Source organism: Esox lucius, chromosome 24 (genome assembly GCF_011004845.1).
Source record: "Esox lucius isolate fEsoLuc1 chromosome 24, fEsoLuc1.pri, whole genome shotgun sequence".
Taxonomy (NCBI): Eukaryota; Metazoa; Chordata; class Actinopteri; order Esociformes; family Esocidae; genus Esox; species Esox lucius.
In genome coordinates, this window is record NC_047592.1 from 10,382,428 (window position 1) to 10,400,732 (window position 18,305).

Genomic DNA, 18,305 nt, shown 5'->3' on the forward strand with positions numbered 1-18,305 from the left:
AATTTAGAATATTCTGACGTCATTTTTTTTTTGTTTTTGTTCAGGGACGTGCAATGAGGCATATCCGTGGACGATTTGAATCGGTCTGGTCATTAAGTCGGGTTGGGGTGTGGGCACTGCGCCCAATCGAAATGCAAGCGACTAGAATAGATTGATTCTCTGGTGTCTTGGATCGGGGTCTCGGTAGCGAGCGCCGCAGTCTGGTGATTGATGGCCAATCGATGGCTGCTGTGAATTTAAAAGCAATGCGTCAGCTCAGCTCGTCAATCTTTGCGTGAAGGTTGCCAGATTCAGATTTACCGGCCCCCCACCCCGTCAATATGTGGCCCTGGGATCGTGTAACACTAATCAGGGGGTGGATGTCGTATGATCTGGCAACCCTGACGGAGGCAGGAAACGCCCCAACCTGTTGTCACACAGGCAAAGAAAATGGAAAACAGCACTGCTGGGTGGACATTACTGTAATGTAACCACCAAATGGATCCTTTTTTAAAATAAGGATTCTAAGATAGACGGTGGAATCAGATTGTTCCGGAGATTAACGGAGCTGAAAATCTGAAAATCAAATGGGATACTTCCTCACTTTCTCCTCTCTCTTCTCTCTCTCCTCCTTTTCAATCTCTCTCTCTTGCTCATCCAACCCTCTCTCCTTTTCTCTCACCCTCCTCCCTCAATTTCCCCTCTTTCTTTCTCTCTCTATTAGGGATGCACCAGCAATAACAGAAGATTATAGGGCAAAAATGTAATAATATACAGTGGGGAGAACAAATATTTGATACACTTTGCAGGTTTTCCCACTTACAAAGCATGTAGAGGTCTGTAATAACAAAAATCCAGAAAATCACATTGGATGATTTTTAAGTAATTAATTTGCATTTTATTGCATGACATAAGTATTTGATACATCAGAAAAGCAGAACTTAATATTTGGTACAGAAACCTTTGTTTGCAATTAGAGATCATATGTTTCCTGTAGTTCCTGACCAGGTTTGCACACACTGCAGCAGGGATTTTGGCCCACTCCTCCATACAGACCTTCCCCAGATCCTTCAGGTTTCGGGGCTGTCGCTGGCCAATACAAACTTTCAGCTCCCTCAAAGATGTTCAGGTCTGGAGACTGGCTAGGCCACTCCAGGACCTTGAGATGCTTCTTACGGAGCCACTCCTTAGTTGCCCTGGCTGTGTGTTTCGGGTCGTTGTCATGCTGAAAGACCCAGCCACGACACATCTCCAATGCTCTTACTGAGGGAAGGAGGTTGTTGGCCAAGATCTCGCGAAACGTGGCCCCATCCATCCTCCCCTCAATACGGTGCAGTCGTCCTGTCTCCTTTGCAGAAAAGCATCCCCAAAGAATAATGTTTCCACCTCCATGCTTCATGGTTGGGATGGTGTTCTTGGGGTTGTACTCATCCTTCTTCCTCCAAACAAGGCGAATGGAGTTTAGACCCAAAAGCTCTATTTTTGTCTCATCAGACTACATGACCTTCTCCCATTCCACCTCTGGATCATCCAAATGGTCATTGGCATACTTCAAACGGGCCTGGACATGCGCTGGCTTGAGCAGGGGGACCTTGCGTGTGCTGCAGGAATTTAAACCATGACAGCATAGTGTGTTACTAATGGTTTTCTTTGAGACTGTGGTCCCAACTCTCTTCAGGTCATTGACCAGGTCCTGCCATGTTGTTCTGGGCTTATCCCTTACCTTCCTCATGATCATTGATGCCCCATGAGATGAGATCTTGCATGGAGCCCCAGACCGAGGGAGAAGTTCATCTTGAACTTCCATTTTCTAATAATTGCGCCAACAGTTGTTGCCTTCTCACCAAGCTGCTTGCCTATTGTCCTGTAGCCCATCCCATGGGATGTCCTTACACAGCTCTCTGATCTTGGCCATTGTGGAGAGGTTGGAGTCTGTTTGATTGTGTGTGGACCGGTGTCTTTTACACAGGTAACGAGATCAAACAGGTGCAGTTAATACAGGTAATGAGTGGAGAACAGGAGGGCTTCTTAATGAAAAACTAACAGGTCTGTGAGAGCCGGAATTCTTACTGGTTGGTAGGTGATCAAATACTTATGTCATACAATAAAATGCAAATTAATTAATAAAAATCAACGTGATTTTCTGTATTTTTGTTTTAGATTCCGTCTCTCACAGTTGAAGTGTACCTATGATAAAAATGACAGACCTCTACATGCTTTGTATGTGGGAAAACCTGCCAAATCGGCAGTGTATCAAATACTTGTTCTCCCCACTGTATTTTATGCCAGAGTACACAGGTACAGAAATTGCAAAACATCGGTATTGGCAATGGACGATTTTGCTTTATGAACATCGGCCATCGGTATCCGCCAAGGATTTTCTTATCGGTGCATCGCTGCTTTCTCTCGATCTCCCTCTCAATTTCCCCTCTCCCTCTTTCTCACCCTCCTCTCCCACACTCCTTCCCCTCTCTTTCTCTCACCCTTCTCTTTCTCTCCTCGTTTTAGTTGTGGTGTCATATGGCTCGGGTTTCTCCAGTCAAGTAGGGTGGGGGAAAGACACTGCTTCCCGAAGGTCTATTTCGGAGCCGCGGGGGATAGTCATGCAGTGAAACCAGAACTGGGGGTTTTCCCCTCAGAGACGCTAGCTCCTCATCCCTCAGATTCCCCTCACATGACTGGGGATTTAGCATCAGATCCCATCTGGGATTTGGGAGGTGACCTTATGCCACAGGTGGAGTTTTGGTTTTATTTGAGAAGAAGAGGTTAAAGGTGCTGTGGTGTAGTAAAGTTCTTGATTTACGATGTGCTTTCAGCAGTTATTTATATTTAAAGTACGTATACCCCCAGGTCAACTTCGTATTATCTGTGTTGACCCCCAGGTTAACTACGTATTGTCTGCGTTGACCCCCAGGTTAACTACGTATTGTCTGTGTTGACCCCCAGGTTAACTACGTATTGTCGGCGTTGACCCCCAGGTCAATTACGGATTGTCTGCATTGACCCCCAGGTCAACTACGTATTGTCTGCGTTGACCCCCAGGTTAACTACGTATTGTCTGCATTGACCCCCAGGTTAACTACGTATTGTCGGCATTGACCCCCAGGTCAACTATGTATTGCCGGCGTTGACCCACAAGTCAATTACGTATTGTCTGCATTGACCCCCAGGTCAACTACGTATTGTCTGCGTTGACCCCCAGGTTAACTACGTATTGTCTGCGTTGACCCCCAGGTTAACTACGTATTGTCTGCATTGACCCCCAGGTCAACTACGTATTGTCGGCGTTGACTCACCTTTACAGGCAGTGTGAAGCAACATTTTCAATAGATACCCTTTGGCTACTGACGTCTTAAGGCTCAGAATGTATTGGAGTGTAATGAGTGGTGACGTGGGAAGTCTGGTTCTGTAAGTCCTTCCAGCTCTATAAACGGAATCAGAAAAGAAGTATTTAGTCATTGGGAAGCAACTAAAACTACAGACCATGCCTTGTTAGTTACCAGAGAAACAACATTGTCAGTGAGTGTTTCTAGTTGCTCTAATTTTATATATATATATATTATTTAGATTTTATTCAAGTGAAGAAAAAAAAAATTACTTGGAAATGGACATATTATAAATTAGCTAAGCGACATGGCCAAGGCCATTTTTGTTCACTGATCGTTTGGGGTCAAATGTCAGAGTTCAATTTCATGTTAGGTTTACGCGGCATATGTGTAAGAGGTATAAAACAATAAAAAAGAATGTGATAGCCTGGCTGGCGTTGGTGCCGAGCGTGGAAAGAATAGCATCATGACATTCCAGGGTCAGGAACAAGTGAACCGGGGAATTTTCCTGTTGTCGTCACGGTTGAGTGTGGGGTTTTCTCTGGACATTCTACAGGTGCTTCCATCTCCCAGTAGACAAAACTGGTCCTGTGTCATGTTTTCCTGTTTTGATCACTGGTTGCATACCTCAGTGTTTGGTTCCTGAGGACCAGTAAACCAACTAACATTTCTAAGTGCATTATCATTTACGTTTAAAAGTATTCATTCATTTTCTTTCTGATGAGCGACAGTGACAAAAATATTTCTTAGACGTTTAGATTAAGGAGTGATGTAAAAGAGCAAAAACTAGCATGCCTTGCTAACACGACCAGCATTGTGATTTCGTTTGCTGGACAGCAAAGACTGTGTGTATATCTAGAGACTGTAGCTCTAGAAGTGTGTAGATGGCACAGTGAATAGTGACTGACTGACTGACTTGATTCAGTGATTCACTGAGGGATGAAGCTGGAGGAGCGTGGACCTCTCGTCCCTCAACCCGCTCATCCCTCCAGGCAAAGGGGAATAGAGAGGCGTCCTCGTTACGATGTGAGAAAATCCCTTCTCGGCAGGAACTCCTCTATAAATGATGTATGAGGGGGCCGGTGGGTAGACATTGGCCTGGCGTGAACGTGTTGCCATCTTAGAGCAAACCCCAAGGACGGTTTGCTCAAGATGCTGTGGAGGAGCTCTCAGCATGATCAGAGCAACAGAGACACCCGGTGGTCACCCGGGGACCTGCTCGTTTCGCAAAGAATTACCCCGGAACAGTGTTGCCTCAAACCAAACCTGACCGAGCTACAGTCTCAATAGGGTCATTTTGACACAAGGGGGTCGCCTTGTCCGAGAGAAGCCACGGTGTCTTCGCTGTGTCGGCGAGCCGGTGGTTATTCTCCGTCTCTGGCTGAGTACAGGTCGCGACGCGCAGATGGACGGCATGCCGCGTTTGATGACTTGCTTTTCTCCGAGCCAGCCAGAAGACGCCCCGAGGCTGGGAATGTCCCCTTCAGAGAGCCGACCTTGGTGTCAGCTTTCCCCTTTTGGATCGCGGGCCACAGCGGGCTGGGTGTTTTTGGAGGGGGGTTGCTACATAACAAGGTGGCAGCCGCGCCTGTGTGGTTCCCCAACACGCCTTCTCCCGGAGTACAGTGCAGTTTATTTTAAGGTATTTAAAGTTGTGTGAAAAAGTGAGTACACCCGTCTTTATTTGCGTTTAGATTTATTTTTGTACGAATTTGGATATTTATTTTCTTCAGTGCTGGACAGATGTCATAGGTAACCTAATTTAGGAAGGGACAGTTATGTACCAAAGAGCTCCTCCTGGTCCTAATATACTTCCCGTAGTTGTGCCTCCTGTGAGACTTGCAAGTAGATTTGCTCAATTTATTTTCTCTTTCCCAACTTTTCTCATCAACATGTCAGTAAAGATCACCAATGTGGTTCTTCTCTCCCGAACTCTATCCCTTAGCAGTAACAGACTTTATCAGAAAGGAGTCCTATCAAGCCCATATACTGAGCTCAGTTTTTCCCCTCCGGTTATATTCATGTATTAAATGATACTGGGACTGTAGCGTTCTTAGGTACGACACATTGCAGAGTGCCTGGACAGAGTGCTTAACCGTGGTATATTGGCAGTTAATCACAATCACACAAGATGCTTTATTGCTTTTATAAACTGGTTACCAATGTAATTAGAGCGGTAAAGTGATCAATCCTGTGGTATTCGCTCTCATATTCCATGGCTATCAGCCAGTCAGCATTCAGGATTCTAAGCACCCCCTCAACCCTCAGACATAAACCGACTGGGTTATGGGATTTAGTGATAAACTGACTGGGTTATGGGATTTAGTGATAAACTGACTGGGTTATGGGATTTAGTGATAAACTGACTGGGTTACGGGGTTTAGTGATAAACTGACTGGGTTATGGGGTTTAGTGATAAACTGACTGGGTTATGGGGTTTAGTGATAAACTGACTGGGTTATGGGGTTTAGTGATAAACTGACTGGGTTACGGGGTTTGGTGATTAACTGACTTGGTTACGGGGTTTAGTGAAACTTACTGGGTTACAGGGTTTGGTGATAGATTCACTGGGTTATGGGGTTTGGTGGTAAACTGACTGGGTAATGGGTTTTAGTGATTAACTGACTGGGTTATGGGGTTTAGTGATTAACTGACTGGGTTATAGGGTTTAGTGATGTGTTTTTTTAATCTAATACCCACCATTGTATGGAATATAAGTGCTCTGAATGCAGCCATAATCCCTATTACAGCAGTGGTTGAATGAAATGTACTGTGTAGAACAGAAACAGTGGTCTGACTCTCAGAACTGGGACTCTCCGTTCATTCTGTTTTGGCCTGCAACATAACTAGTTCACATTCTTAAAAGCGTCCTCACTCAAACCAATTCCTGTTCCCTGTGGTCATTCTAAATTGTGTCTTTTGTCCGTTCCTCAAAGCCGCCGTGCTGAAGTATGAGAACAATGTGATGAACATCAGGCAGTTCAACTGCTCCCCTCACCCCTACTGGCTGCCCAACTTCATGGACGTCTTCACCTGGTCTTTGCCTTTCGTCGGGGAGAAAGGTGAGCTGGAGTAACCACGCGCACACAATGACAGCCCCTTGAAATGGGAGGTTAACTCGACAGGTGTGTTGTGGCTGTTTGTGAGACAACCATGCGGTGGGTATGTAGCACAGCAACAAACAATGGACATTGCCAATGGTTGAGGCCGAGTAGTGTCGTAACGATCGATCAGACAGGAGTCTCTAATGTTTGGCCTGTCGTTGCTATGCACTGTGGGTCGCTGAGGTTACGTGACGAGTTAAGTGGACCCTACTCCCCATGCCTCAGATTCCCAGTTTAGATGTGGTTGACTATTCCTGGCCCCTAGGTTGACTGCAAAGTACCTCTCACTTACTCACCCTCACTGTCTCTCTCTCTCTTTCACTGTCTCTCTCTCTCTTTCACTGTCTCTCTCTCTCTCTCTAGTCACTGAGATGCTGGTCAACGTGTTGAGCATCTGCTCCAGTGATGAGCTGACCACCGACGAGGAGCTTGATGGTGAGTCTGTGGTCAGAGGGGCGTACGGGCAACCGGTACGTACATCTCTGGTGTTGTTACAGAAGGTTTTCTGACAGGTGCCTCCTCCCCGCTCTCAGTTCTCACTCCGAAACAGTACGCAAATGCCATTCTGGCAGGAGCAGGAAAGCCAGATCTAATGAGGTGCCATCACTAACTCCACTATTATCCGAGCATTGGATTGACCCTTGGGATTGTAAATTGAATAAATGGAAGTGAGAGAGTGGAAGAAGCAACTGTATGGAAAACGTGAATGGAGAGCTGGATAAGGGAGGCCTTGTGAGTTGAGCTTCGGTGTGTTTTTGATCAGCCCTCCACCAGAGGGCGCCCTCTGTCAGTACAACTCATTAGCTCAACACTGTACAGGTTACAGTGGTTGTCTTTGGATCCATACTAGAAACATGAAAGTGCCAGTTGACTGCACACACACACGCATGCGCACGTGCGCATGCATACGGATGAGCGCACACACACACACACCATTATTCTGCGTAATTACTCACCAACAACTACTCACCACCACTAACTTCCTAAACGGGCCTATTCCAGTTTCTCTGTTTTCATACAATGCTGGAAGATGGCTATTTGCTAATCTGTAACCCAGTTCGTAACTAAAGTGTGTCACAGTTATTAGCCAATATTTAACATATTTTGTTATAAAACCTTTTCTTAGCCACTCAAGTTTGTTTCAGAGGTGAAAACATTCCAGAATTCTCTTCAGGTGGATCAAACGCTGCATTTTTATGCTATTCAGTTACTCCTGATATTCCCTGACTCTTATATCTGCCCTATCTTATCTCATGGTCTCATTCGATTGGATTGGTTTAGGTCAGACTCATTGTCTGGGTACAGATTGTTTGGAACGGCCCTAGATAAGCCCTTAGATTCTCCATCCTGTCTGTTATTTAAGTCCCGTACGTAACCACCACTCCAAGTTGACGAGGAAGGAATGCTTAAGTCATATCCTGTTTCTGTGTGGTATAGAAAATGGATTCTAACCTGTAACCCCAACAATGTTGGCTGATGGACACGCCTTTGTCAAAGCGTTGGTGACGTGATTGTTAACATTCCATCATTTCCTGTCTCTTTCTTTCACTGACTTTGTGTAGATGTTCATATTCTTTGCATATTTTTTTCTGTCTCGGTCTCTTGTCTTTCTCTCTCTCACCCCCTCTCTCTCTCTCTCTCTCTCTCTCCCCCTCTCACTGGTTATTTCGTTATTCACATGTTGTGACCTCATCTAATGTATCTTTTCTGTTCTGTTTTTCAGAGTTGTGTTTTAAGCCATTGCTTTTCTTTATGCTTCATAGTGGGTGTGCATTTGCCTTTTCCCTTTTCCCCCCTCCTCTTCCTCTTTCGCTTCCTCTGTCTTTCTATTGCCATCCACTGATCTCTCTTGTCTTTTCTGTTCTCTTCTGGGGGTGTTCTTGAGAAGGACAACTAATATATGCCCCCAAGAAAGGTACAGCCCTCACCTCTACTGTTTGTGTGCCAGTATAGCTCTGTATCGGTGCTCCTTCTCGCACATGCTCTTTGGGGACCGATTGAATAATGTAACACACACGTGTTTTAACTTTTGCGCTTCATCTTCAAACCACAATGAAGTAGTATAGATCTGTGTAAAATGTAGTTCAATCAGTTGCAGATAACAATGACTAAATGCACCATACGTAGGCTCACAAAGAGATAACACCAAATACCATATTTTAACAGACTGGTATAGTTTTGCATGGTGTGTTGGTTCTAATGAGGCTATATAAACTTAAACATTTTGACTAAACATGCAGTATACTTGTCTGCAATTGATTCAGCTAGAGACAACCTATAGATTTTATAGAAACAGCGTAGGGTGGACCGTCCTCAATACACAATTCCCTGTTTAGATTTTTACAATTGCCAAATACACAGTGATGTACTCAATACTGCCCCCAGTGGTCCTACCAAGGGAACACACTCCGCTAGAATCCTTCCCTGTTCTTTTCCATACTTATTCTTTCATTTCCATTTCTCACACTCACACCTTCTGGATGCTTTCCAGGTTAGGTAAAAAATCTGTTCTAGGGATAAATGAGACAAACTCCTTCACTGGTCTGTGTTCTTCTCAGAGCCGAAACCCAAACCAGGATCATGTTTATTAGGGCTCAGTGGAAACATTGTGTTATTAAAACGTGTCTGTTTTTTGAATTTACCGTATTAAGTTTTAATAGTGTTTCTGTGCTCATCTTTACTGAGCAGCTTTCAGATCACAGCTCTAGGTTCATTTTACACCATGCTGGTTCAAAGCCACTGTGCATTAGCGGTCTCACAGCGCCATTGCGGATTAAAGAAGGTCTTCCGCAGTGCATTCCGACGTCGGCGATTAGGCCAGGTAGAGAGTTGAAGGGACCACTTTATCGATTAGTGCAAAGTCCCTCAGGGTAAGGTACCGCGTCGAGGCCAGGGACACCATGCATCAGTCCTCTCTCTCGGAGCGCCCGGAATACCTTACCCGGGTGTGGGAGTGGTGAAGTTTGATTCAAAAGCGCCAGTTTGGTTGGTTTTGCGTTTAGCTTGAATAACCACTTTAGGTGCTTTGATGTGGCGTGATTTTGTTGTGACGCGCAACGACAGACACTTCATCCCTTCAAAACATCTGCTGAATGTATCAAATATGAAATACTCCGGGTTTGTTTTCCAGCACTGGTAGAAAGACACGTAGACCCACGATTAACCCGGATTTGCCACTTTGAAGCTCTGTAAAGAAAATGCTTGACCCTCCTGGGTGGGTTCAAAAATATTCTAACGTCTGACCCGGACAAATGGTGAGGGAATGAAACCACGAGACGGTGTGAACCTGACATGTGTGCGTGTGCGTGTGCGTGTGCGTGTGCGTGCTTCCTATAGGTGCCACAGCCTCTGCACGCAAGGAGGTCATCCGGAACAAGATCCGTGCCATTGGCAAGATGGCCAGGGTCTTCTCTGTCCTCAGGTATGTATTGGTAGTAGTCCATGTTTGCCAAGCAAGTGTCTCATATTTCTAAATGTTTTACTGCCGCCCCTTGTCATTTTTGGGATCTGAAAACCTCTTTCTGTGCATTAGGTCGAAAGACTTTCTGTTTAACCTCCTGGTTCACCTCCCGATGGGGGGCCTTTCATACAGCTTAAGCAATAGGAGAAAAAAACATTTCTAAACAAGGACATAATCCACACCTTAATGATAGGTTTAGGATACAAATGAACTTTTGGCTAGATCAATAGCTTCCATAAACATTCAGATAGTCGTGCGTGTAACGATCAGTGGAGCGGTTGAATCATCTCTCCTAGTGTATAGGGCTTGAAAGATGAGTAGGCTGGAATAATGAATAGTCATTCAACCTTAAAGCATTTTGTTCTGCGTGCTGTATTGCCCTACAAACACTGTGTCTGTCCGTCTGCAGGGAGGAGAGCGAGAGCGTCCTGACACTCAAGGGCCTGACCCCAACCGGAATGCTGCCTAGCGGAGTGTTGTCCGGGGGCAAAGAGAAGCTCCAGAACGGTACGCCGCAAAAACATCCTAGGTGTCCATGTCCTGCCTGCAAGACCCCCCACCACATACTCCCCAGACCCAGCCTTACAGTCACCCTCGCCACAGACTTATTTATATATCTATAACAGTTTTAGTCTAACACCTACCTCTGGAAAAAGAAAAGCAATTACCTGTTAATTGTTTAGTATATTTTTCTCAGGCTTTTTGTTTAATCTTTTCTTGACGTTTTTTTTTTTTTTCTTATATATTTTATACAACTCGCAGCATATTTTAACAGTTGCAGCCGTGGTGTAGTCTTTATAACTAATGCGATGTCGATGTTATTGGAATGTATCTGGAGTAGTAAGCCCTGCAGTGTGGCCCCTTTCTCTGATGTTGGCTTTAGATAACAGCACCATTGTGCCCACTGTTTATTCTAACACTATCTTGCTTCTCTCTCTTCCAACTTTCCCCCCGTTATCTACTGGTTATATCTCAAATTCTCTGTCTTCTTTCTCCTCTCTCCCTAGAAACCACAGGTATAATCTGTTGTGCAAGTATTTTGTCGGCAGTGTTTTGTGAGACTACTGTAGAACTCACCCTCCCATGTTGAATTCCAAACACTCCCGAAAACCAGTCTGACAAGCGGTAGTTTACCCATGTGTGACAGACTGGCACTAAAACACAAGATCATATAGTGGAATTGAATGATTTACCTGCAGAATCAGGCTCCAACATTTACTTTCATTCCCTATAGTGCAAAGATGTGTCCCTTGGCACATTGGAAGTGATTCTTAAGTAGGCAATGGGGACCAGGGATCCACCACGATTCAAAGGATGAATTGGAATTGACATAACTGTGTATGAAAGGGGATGAAGAATATCCACCTTGTCATCCACAAACCAGGCAGAAATCCAAAGAACTTCACTCTCCTCTCTTGGGCTCTTTTGGTCAGTTTATTATTTTTTTTCTCAACCTTTTCAGCGTTTCTGTGGGTGCCTTTATTTTAGGTCCACAGGCTGTTGTCCAGAGAGTCGAAGTTAGATTTCCCTTCGTCTCTCGTTTGACATTTCTGTATTTACTTCCTGACGAATAACTTCCTAGTTGGACATTTCTCCCAAAACAAACATGGACGCGCACAGTCACATGTGCACACGCAAACACACCATTAATGTTGATTCAGGTTGCTTACCAGCAGCCACGCAGTTCCCAGCAGTGAACTGGGCCCAGTCGGTCCAGTGGGGAGGCAGTAGTGAGGAAGAGCCTTGTTGGGAGGCGGAGTGACGTTCGAGAGGTTTCCTGTCGCAACATTGGTAGAATCACAGCTTACCACAGACTCCCTTTTTGTTCAGACAAAGTCCGGTGTGCTTCTATGTCAATGTTGTGTAATTCATCAATCACACAGTTTCTTTGGGACCTCCTTATACAGTAGCTTTCCTGCGTGCGTGGGTGCGTGCGTGCGTGCAAGTGGCTCGTGTGCATTATGTATTGTACGTATCGCCATAGCAACACACACACCTGTTCATGTGTGCTGCTGAGAGCGCTAGGTGTTTTGTTTATTTGCGGTCTCACCCGTACCCATCTATATGTCTGTGTGCGCCGTTTGAATATATAGTCATCTCACTTTTCCTGTTGAAGTGTTCGATGATTGCCTTTGCCGTAAAACCGAAGGATTTGTACGGTAAGTGAATCAAAGTGTTGTCATTGTGTTCTTTGTGCGTGTCGAAAGCGCCCTTCAGGCGGCTTGTGTCCATTGACACGGCTGTGCTACAGTTTCAGATGGCAAGATTCTGGGAACGTTTGCGGAGGGTTTTTTTGTTTTTCACCTTTCCTTTTCTCTAGGTTATTCGGTTGCTGCCGAGTTCGTCAGTTTGGCAATGTTGTCCGTGTTTTTCCTCATACATCGCAATGTACTGTACTCACACCCCTGCTGAGTTATCCTCCCGCGTCGTCCCACAGCCGCCCCAGCCCCCCCCCCCCGCGAACCCAGCCAGCCCCGCAAGAGAAACTCTCACGCCCTTTCCGTGTGTGTAGTTGGTTCGGAGAGGATTTGTCAGAATCCATCTATTGTTCTACTTTGACAATCCCTGGTACAGTCCGTCTGGTCATTGTGTCCTGTTGCCCGACATCCATTTTTCTCCAGCCGCCCGGTGCCACTTCTTGTGGTGCCACTTCTTGTCCCTTTGTCAAACCCCAGTGGCATTTTTACACAGATCAGTTATGCCAGCCACAAGGCATTGGTCCACAATGGGTATTCAACTGCATACTTTCCATCTGTCCTCTTTGGTTTCCTGCCCCGTTCCATCTTTGTCTGATAATACATTTTCTGTGCCCCCTGCCCTCTTTTAGCCTATGTTAGTTTGTCCTTTGCCCCACCCCCTTCACCCCACAAAAAAAAAAAATGAGTTTTTTAACATTGTTGTCTTTGCATTGGCTTTCTCTTTTTGCTGCTGTTTGCCGGGTTCCTGGGATGAACCAAACGAATTCCTCGCGGCTCACCCTCGTTACCATTCGTTTTCCAACCCCTCTCTTCTTCTCTTCAGCTACTATTGAGGCAATAGAGGCAGATGAAGGTAAATAGGCCGGATGCCCTCTCTGTTGCTTCTTATCGCTACAGACGGGGGGGCCCCACCCTGAACCGCCCTTCTGCTGCCCTTTCATCCATTCCTCCATAGCTTGTTACAGAGTGTGTTGGGTGTTTGGGCTTACAAACTATGGCATAATTAAAAATCTGAAATCAAAAAAGAAATCAATAAGAGAAGAAGAAACCGGACGAGTACAGAAAGGCTGCGCTTCTTTAAAAAACAAAAAACGTTGTTTCACCCTTAAAAAAACCATATTGTCAGGCATTTGACGAGAGCTTTAAACGTTGGTCTTTTTTTCACCAGCTTGCTTGTCGTTTCCCTTCCTATTCATCCCGCCCATAAGGTTTTGATCTCAGGGCCTCAGTTTAGTCGACAGCGTGGAGGACCGTCTCTGTAGCACGGTGTACATTTGAAGTCATTTTATTCTTGCGGACGTTGCATTTACCTCATGAGAGATGTGCATGTCCTGTCTATAGAAGATGACCTTTTAATGTAAACCGGTGCTACGGCGCACGCTCTGTGGTTCTCACCGCTCACCGCACGACTCCCCTGTCCCCACTCAGAACTGCTATGAAAGACCCAGGACCTATTTGGCCTTTGAAACATCTGATGCATTCGTGCTTTTGTCTTTGCACTAATATACGTGTAATAGAGACAAATCAGTTAAGGGCCCCTTAACTGCAAAAGCAACTAGGAGGCAAAACTGCGACAAAAATCCCCCAGAAAGTACCCACAGTGGTTTGCTAGCGGCTAATCACATAGGGACTGTCCAGCGACTCTGGTTGATCGCCCCCTGGAGGATGACGTGCGTCCGTGCAGAGGCCTTTTGTTTATTTTTCCTTGTGGTTCCTCGTTGTTGGCCCTGTTTTCTTATTTTGGAGCTTCGCAATGAAGCAACACAACTACGAGTCCCATTGGCCCTCTCTCTCCTCGTGCAGAATTTCAGTATTATCACCAGTTCCTCCCGAAATTGTGTCCTCTGATCCGAAAAGATCTCCCGAAAATGGAGCTGCTCACAACCACTGCCACATCCCTTGTCTCTTAGGGATTCGCTGCTTGTTTTAAGCAGGCTTAAACAAGTGGTTGGCACAAAGCACCTCTGTAGCAATGTCCCCATATGTGAGCGTAGTCTCACTGTGTTAGTACTCTTTGTGGTAGTACTCTCTGTGTAGTAGAAGTGTATAGTGGTACTGTCTCCGTGTTTTATAGTACTCTCTCTGTGGTTGTAGTATTCCTTCTGTGTTGTTTCAGTGTAATGGGCTACACTTTCCGTTTTCCATTTCCTTGGTCCTTTTCTCGTTTGTGCAGTACAGTGGTAGGGAGGTCTGGTCTTGGGGGTCACTGGGTGTTTTTGGTGTTTTTAATTGTGCCTTCATGCATAATGCACTAATTTCCATAGAGTGTGAGTTGCAACGCTCTCCTCTTTTTACTGTCGTTTTTTTCACCGTTAACTTCCGCATCACTTCTTTTTTAACTCTCATTGGATAATTTGCACAATTAGAATTGCTCGTCACCATGTAACATGCGGCTATCATTGTCAAAATGCTTAATTTCGTTTCAGTGACTTTAGTAACTTACACGATTTCAGTAGTTCTTTGTTTTTTATTATAAAATGTTTTGTTAAAAAAGCTGTTGCTTTTTTCTTTTGTTTAACGGTCTTTGACTACATTGCAATGGCTGAATTAAACCGCTATCCCCTCCAACACCAGGCAGACCTTCCTGTAGTTCAGTAGGAGTGAATAGTCCTTTTGTCCAATTGGTTTACATCCTGTCAATAATATTGTAGTTGGTGTTGTCATTTACTCTGCTGAATGGTTTATAATGAGTTAAAGTAAGAAGCTGATCGAACTACGTAGAGTAGAATAAAACAAATATTTCTCATTTACCTCTTCAAATGGTTCTGCAGAAATAAGTAATTGACTGTGGGTTTGCTTTATTTCGTATCACAGAAGATTGATATTTAGAAGTTTATAATTTTTTTTTCAATCATGGTAAACCAAGGGTGAATAAAATGCAGCCAGTGAGAGAGTTCCGTTTTCTTGTTTTTTATTCATAGTTATTTTTACCCTTCAGCCCTCTTAAAATAAAAAACTAAAGTATATATAAATTCTAATAGATTTTTTCAAATATTTGTAACTTTTCTATCTCACAACTAAGAAAAGGTCTGCACATCCCTCTATGGAAGACTAACATCTGGTTTTGGCCCTGGAGACAAAATGATTGCTCACTCCCTGCGGTAAAAGCTGCATATGGCGGTTGTATCTGACATTATCTTTGCATTTAAAACGCCTTAAAATGCATATCTTCCAAGCTACAGATTTAATGAAACTCTTACATTAAAGAGATTCACAGCTTGCTTTCGTCCTCTAATGAAAGGCCCATGGTGTGATGCCATTTAATGCCGTTTCACAAGTAACTATGTTAAAATGTTGAAACTGAGCATTCTGTGGGATGACCTCCTAGATATCTGCTCTCCAAACAACAATTCACAGACTCTTGTAATCAGTGCCTTGCTTTATTAAGCCAAGCATTTCAGAAACAGATTAATTTGTCATCACTTGACCTGATTCCTGCCACTGTTAGTTACTGACACCGAACCGAACCAAAGAGAAACATAAACACGGTGTGATTGTGCAAGCGTATCAGAACAAGAATAACCTAACCATGTTTTCTTTTTGTACTCTTCTCTACCTCTCCTACAAACCACCCCTCCCTCCATGTCCCCCCTCTTGATCCTGCAGCCATCAAGGGCTTCTCACCCCAGCACAAAATCACCAGCTTCGAGGAGGCCAAGGGCCTGGACCGCATCAACGAGCGAATGCCCCCGAGGCGGGACGGTCTCCCGTCAGATGCCAGCCTCAATTCCCTCAACAAAGCTCTGTCCTCGGAGACCAATGGCACGGACCCCAAGGACGACGGCAGCAGCAGCATCCAGTGAGAGGGGGCGGGGGGGCAAGCTCCGCCCCGGCGGGTGGTGGGTGGGGGGTGGCAGCCTGGGGCGACCAGGGTGGGGCGTTCCACCACCCTTCCCCCCCTCGTCACAGTCTGTCACAGGTGGCATAGAGAGGGCAGCCGGGTATGCCATGGTTATTGTCGGGCGGAGGTGTTGGAGCGAGGAGAAAAGCGGGGGATGAGATCAGGAACGCGCTTCCAGGAAGTCGCCCTGACAATAGCATACGGCTCCCGCGGGAGTGACGTCGGTCAACCTCTTAGTCTTTGGATATGCCTTTAAATAAAATTGCTTTTAGAAACGATGGGAACGTTGTCGCTCGTTCACTCTTTCGGGCCCTTGGCCTCCTCGAAGCTGGTGATGACGTGGTTGATTCTGTACTGTAGGACGAGAGAGAGAGATGGACAGACACAAAGAGAAAACAGACGAGAGAGAGAGACAGATCTTAATGGAGATGTTTTGTGAGAGCCCCTTGTTCATTTTACTGGATATGGAAATGTTGTGTAACTTCTTACTAACTATTGTACGTTTACAAAATACAGCACTAAAAAATGTTTTTAACATAAGGGTGTACAAACTAAATAAGTACTATTTATTGATACCTTTTTTGCTACTCTTATAACATAGCTCTGAGAGAAATTAGGCAGTCTTAAAAAGAATGTTGCGACCTTGTTGAAATGCCAAAAGATTTAACGTTTTATGGTTTTGTACATATTATGCTTACCTCAGGTTCATTTGGTATGTGTTTTTGACCCAGATTTCTGTATAATTGCTAATTATTACCCTGGTAATGAATACATATTTTCTTGGAGTTTCATAACTGGAATTTACATTTATCTAATTTGCAAATATGTTTTTTGTTGAATTTTGGGGATATAGAATTTATCGTGGCTTGCTGGAATTCTGTGACTGTTAATTTCTTTTTTTAAGTATGGCGAACAAAGTGAATATAAAGATCCTATATTGTGTAAAAAAGACAAACTGAAAGTGTCTGTCTATGCATGTTTTATAAAATCAAACAAGGGAAATGTTACATGAATTGAATATCTTGGCTACAGAGACCCATTTTGAAAATCAGTGTGCTTAGTGATTATATATATACTGGAATATGTATATCAGAATTCTTAAAATTTACACCATGATAATGCTTTAAATGCCTTCAGCTTATTTTGTAATTAAACATTTAACAATCTGAGATGGAGTATTTTTTTCTAGGAAGATTTTTCTTTGTTTGTTTTTTTACATGCGCTTGTACTGTAAGTGCACAGAGTCCGATTTAGCATGTTTGACAATTCTTGTAAGTTTTGTGGTTACATGTGGAACTCAAAATGCATGGTAGCTGTATGTGTCATAACTGTTTAGATTGTTTTGTTTTGTAAACGTGCCACAGAAAGTGTAATTTGATGATTATTATAATTTGAACTCTGCTTTGTATATCTGTTACAGGTTTGTTCCTGCTCAATACTTTAAGATAAAAAAAGTTTTTTTGGTTTTTTTTTACTGCTTAAGTGCCCAAGTAATTCACTACACGACATGAAGCCTTGCTTTTGTAATTTAACTTCAAAACTGTTGGCAGATGAAGCATGCACTTGCAACTATGAAAACATATTTTATATTATTGTTCAATAAAAACTTTGCATGAATTTCAACTTCAAATAGATCGTTTCTTTGTGTGTGGCATAACCAGGCTTTCCTGTTCTCGGATTTAAAGTCTGCGACCTGAAAATCTATGTAAACGTAAAAAATAAAATGCATTATGTTATAAATATATATTCTTCTGGACATTTTTGCATAGTGATTGTGAGTGATGACACAGCGTTTGTGAAAACATTAAATAATGAGCTGTTGTTAGTTTATTATTAATATTTCAAAAATTACGTTTCACAGTGTCCCCATAACAGATGTATCCCATCTCACTGGACCTCAAGAGGCTTGGCATAACATTGAAAACATTTACAGGATTTGTATTTCTAAGGCCTAGTTGAGTTATTTCAGTGAGGGAATTTGGCCTTGATCCCTTAACCAAAAATTAGAAGTGCATGGATAATTAGGACTTGGCAGCCCCAAGCAGAAAAGGTGTCCTTTAGAGCACCTTATGAACATTTGATTAAAGTAGGAAAACATTGGTTGGTGTATCAAAACACGTATGCAGGTGTTTGTGCATAGGAATGTTTGGCTCTCAACACCTTTATAAAAAAATCTATCGCAAATCTATGAGAGTGTCTTTTACAAAGTAACCCATTACCTAGTCTTAGCATCCAGGCCACAGTGAATGATGTGGGAAAATCGGACTGTTTTTGCGGCATGGCATCACTTTTTCCAGGGAGAATTTTCCTTTGGGAAGAAAGAAATCCCGTAATGCCCTGCCTTTAAACAACCCCCCCCCCCCGGCTGTTCAGATTACAGAACAGCCAGTCCCTTGA

The 18,305-nt window shown here is 44.0% G+C and overlaps 1 protein-coding gene across 7 annotated transcripts in view; it reads left to right on the top strand.

The window, feature by feature from the left end:
* The window catches only part of LOC105029501 (serine/threonine-protein phosphatase 2B catalytic subunit alpha isoform), a 69,787-nt gene extending 52,256 nt beyond the window's left edge, over positions 1-17,531 (top strand). The window contains exons 9-16 of one of the 7 annotated variants that reach the window (XM_010902891.5): positions 6,242-6,367; positions 6,773-6,844; positions 8,298-8,324; positions 9,746-9,830; positions 10,279-10,376; positions 10,877-10,885; positions 12,891-12,920; positions 15,674-17,531. In XM_010902891.5, coding sequence (XP_010901193.1) covers positions 6,242-6,367; positions 6,773-6,844; positions 8,298-8,324; positions 9,746-9,830; positions 10,279-10,376; positions 10,877-10,885; positions 12,891-12,920; positions 15,674-15,870 — 644 coding nt within the window. In that variant the 3' untranslated portion in view covers positions 15,871-17,531. The remainder of the gene's footprint in view (positions 1-6,241; positions 6,368-6,772; positions 6,845-8,297; positions 8,325-9,745; positions 9,831-10,278; positions 10,377-10,876; positions 10,886-12,890; positions 12,921-15,673) is intronic. The other 6 variants (XM_020043508.3, XM_020043507.3, XM_010902892.5 and 3 more) reach the window with 6 other exon arrangements.
* Positions 17,532-18,305: the final 774 nt, after the last annotated feature.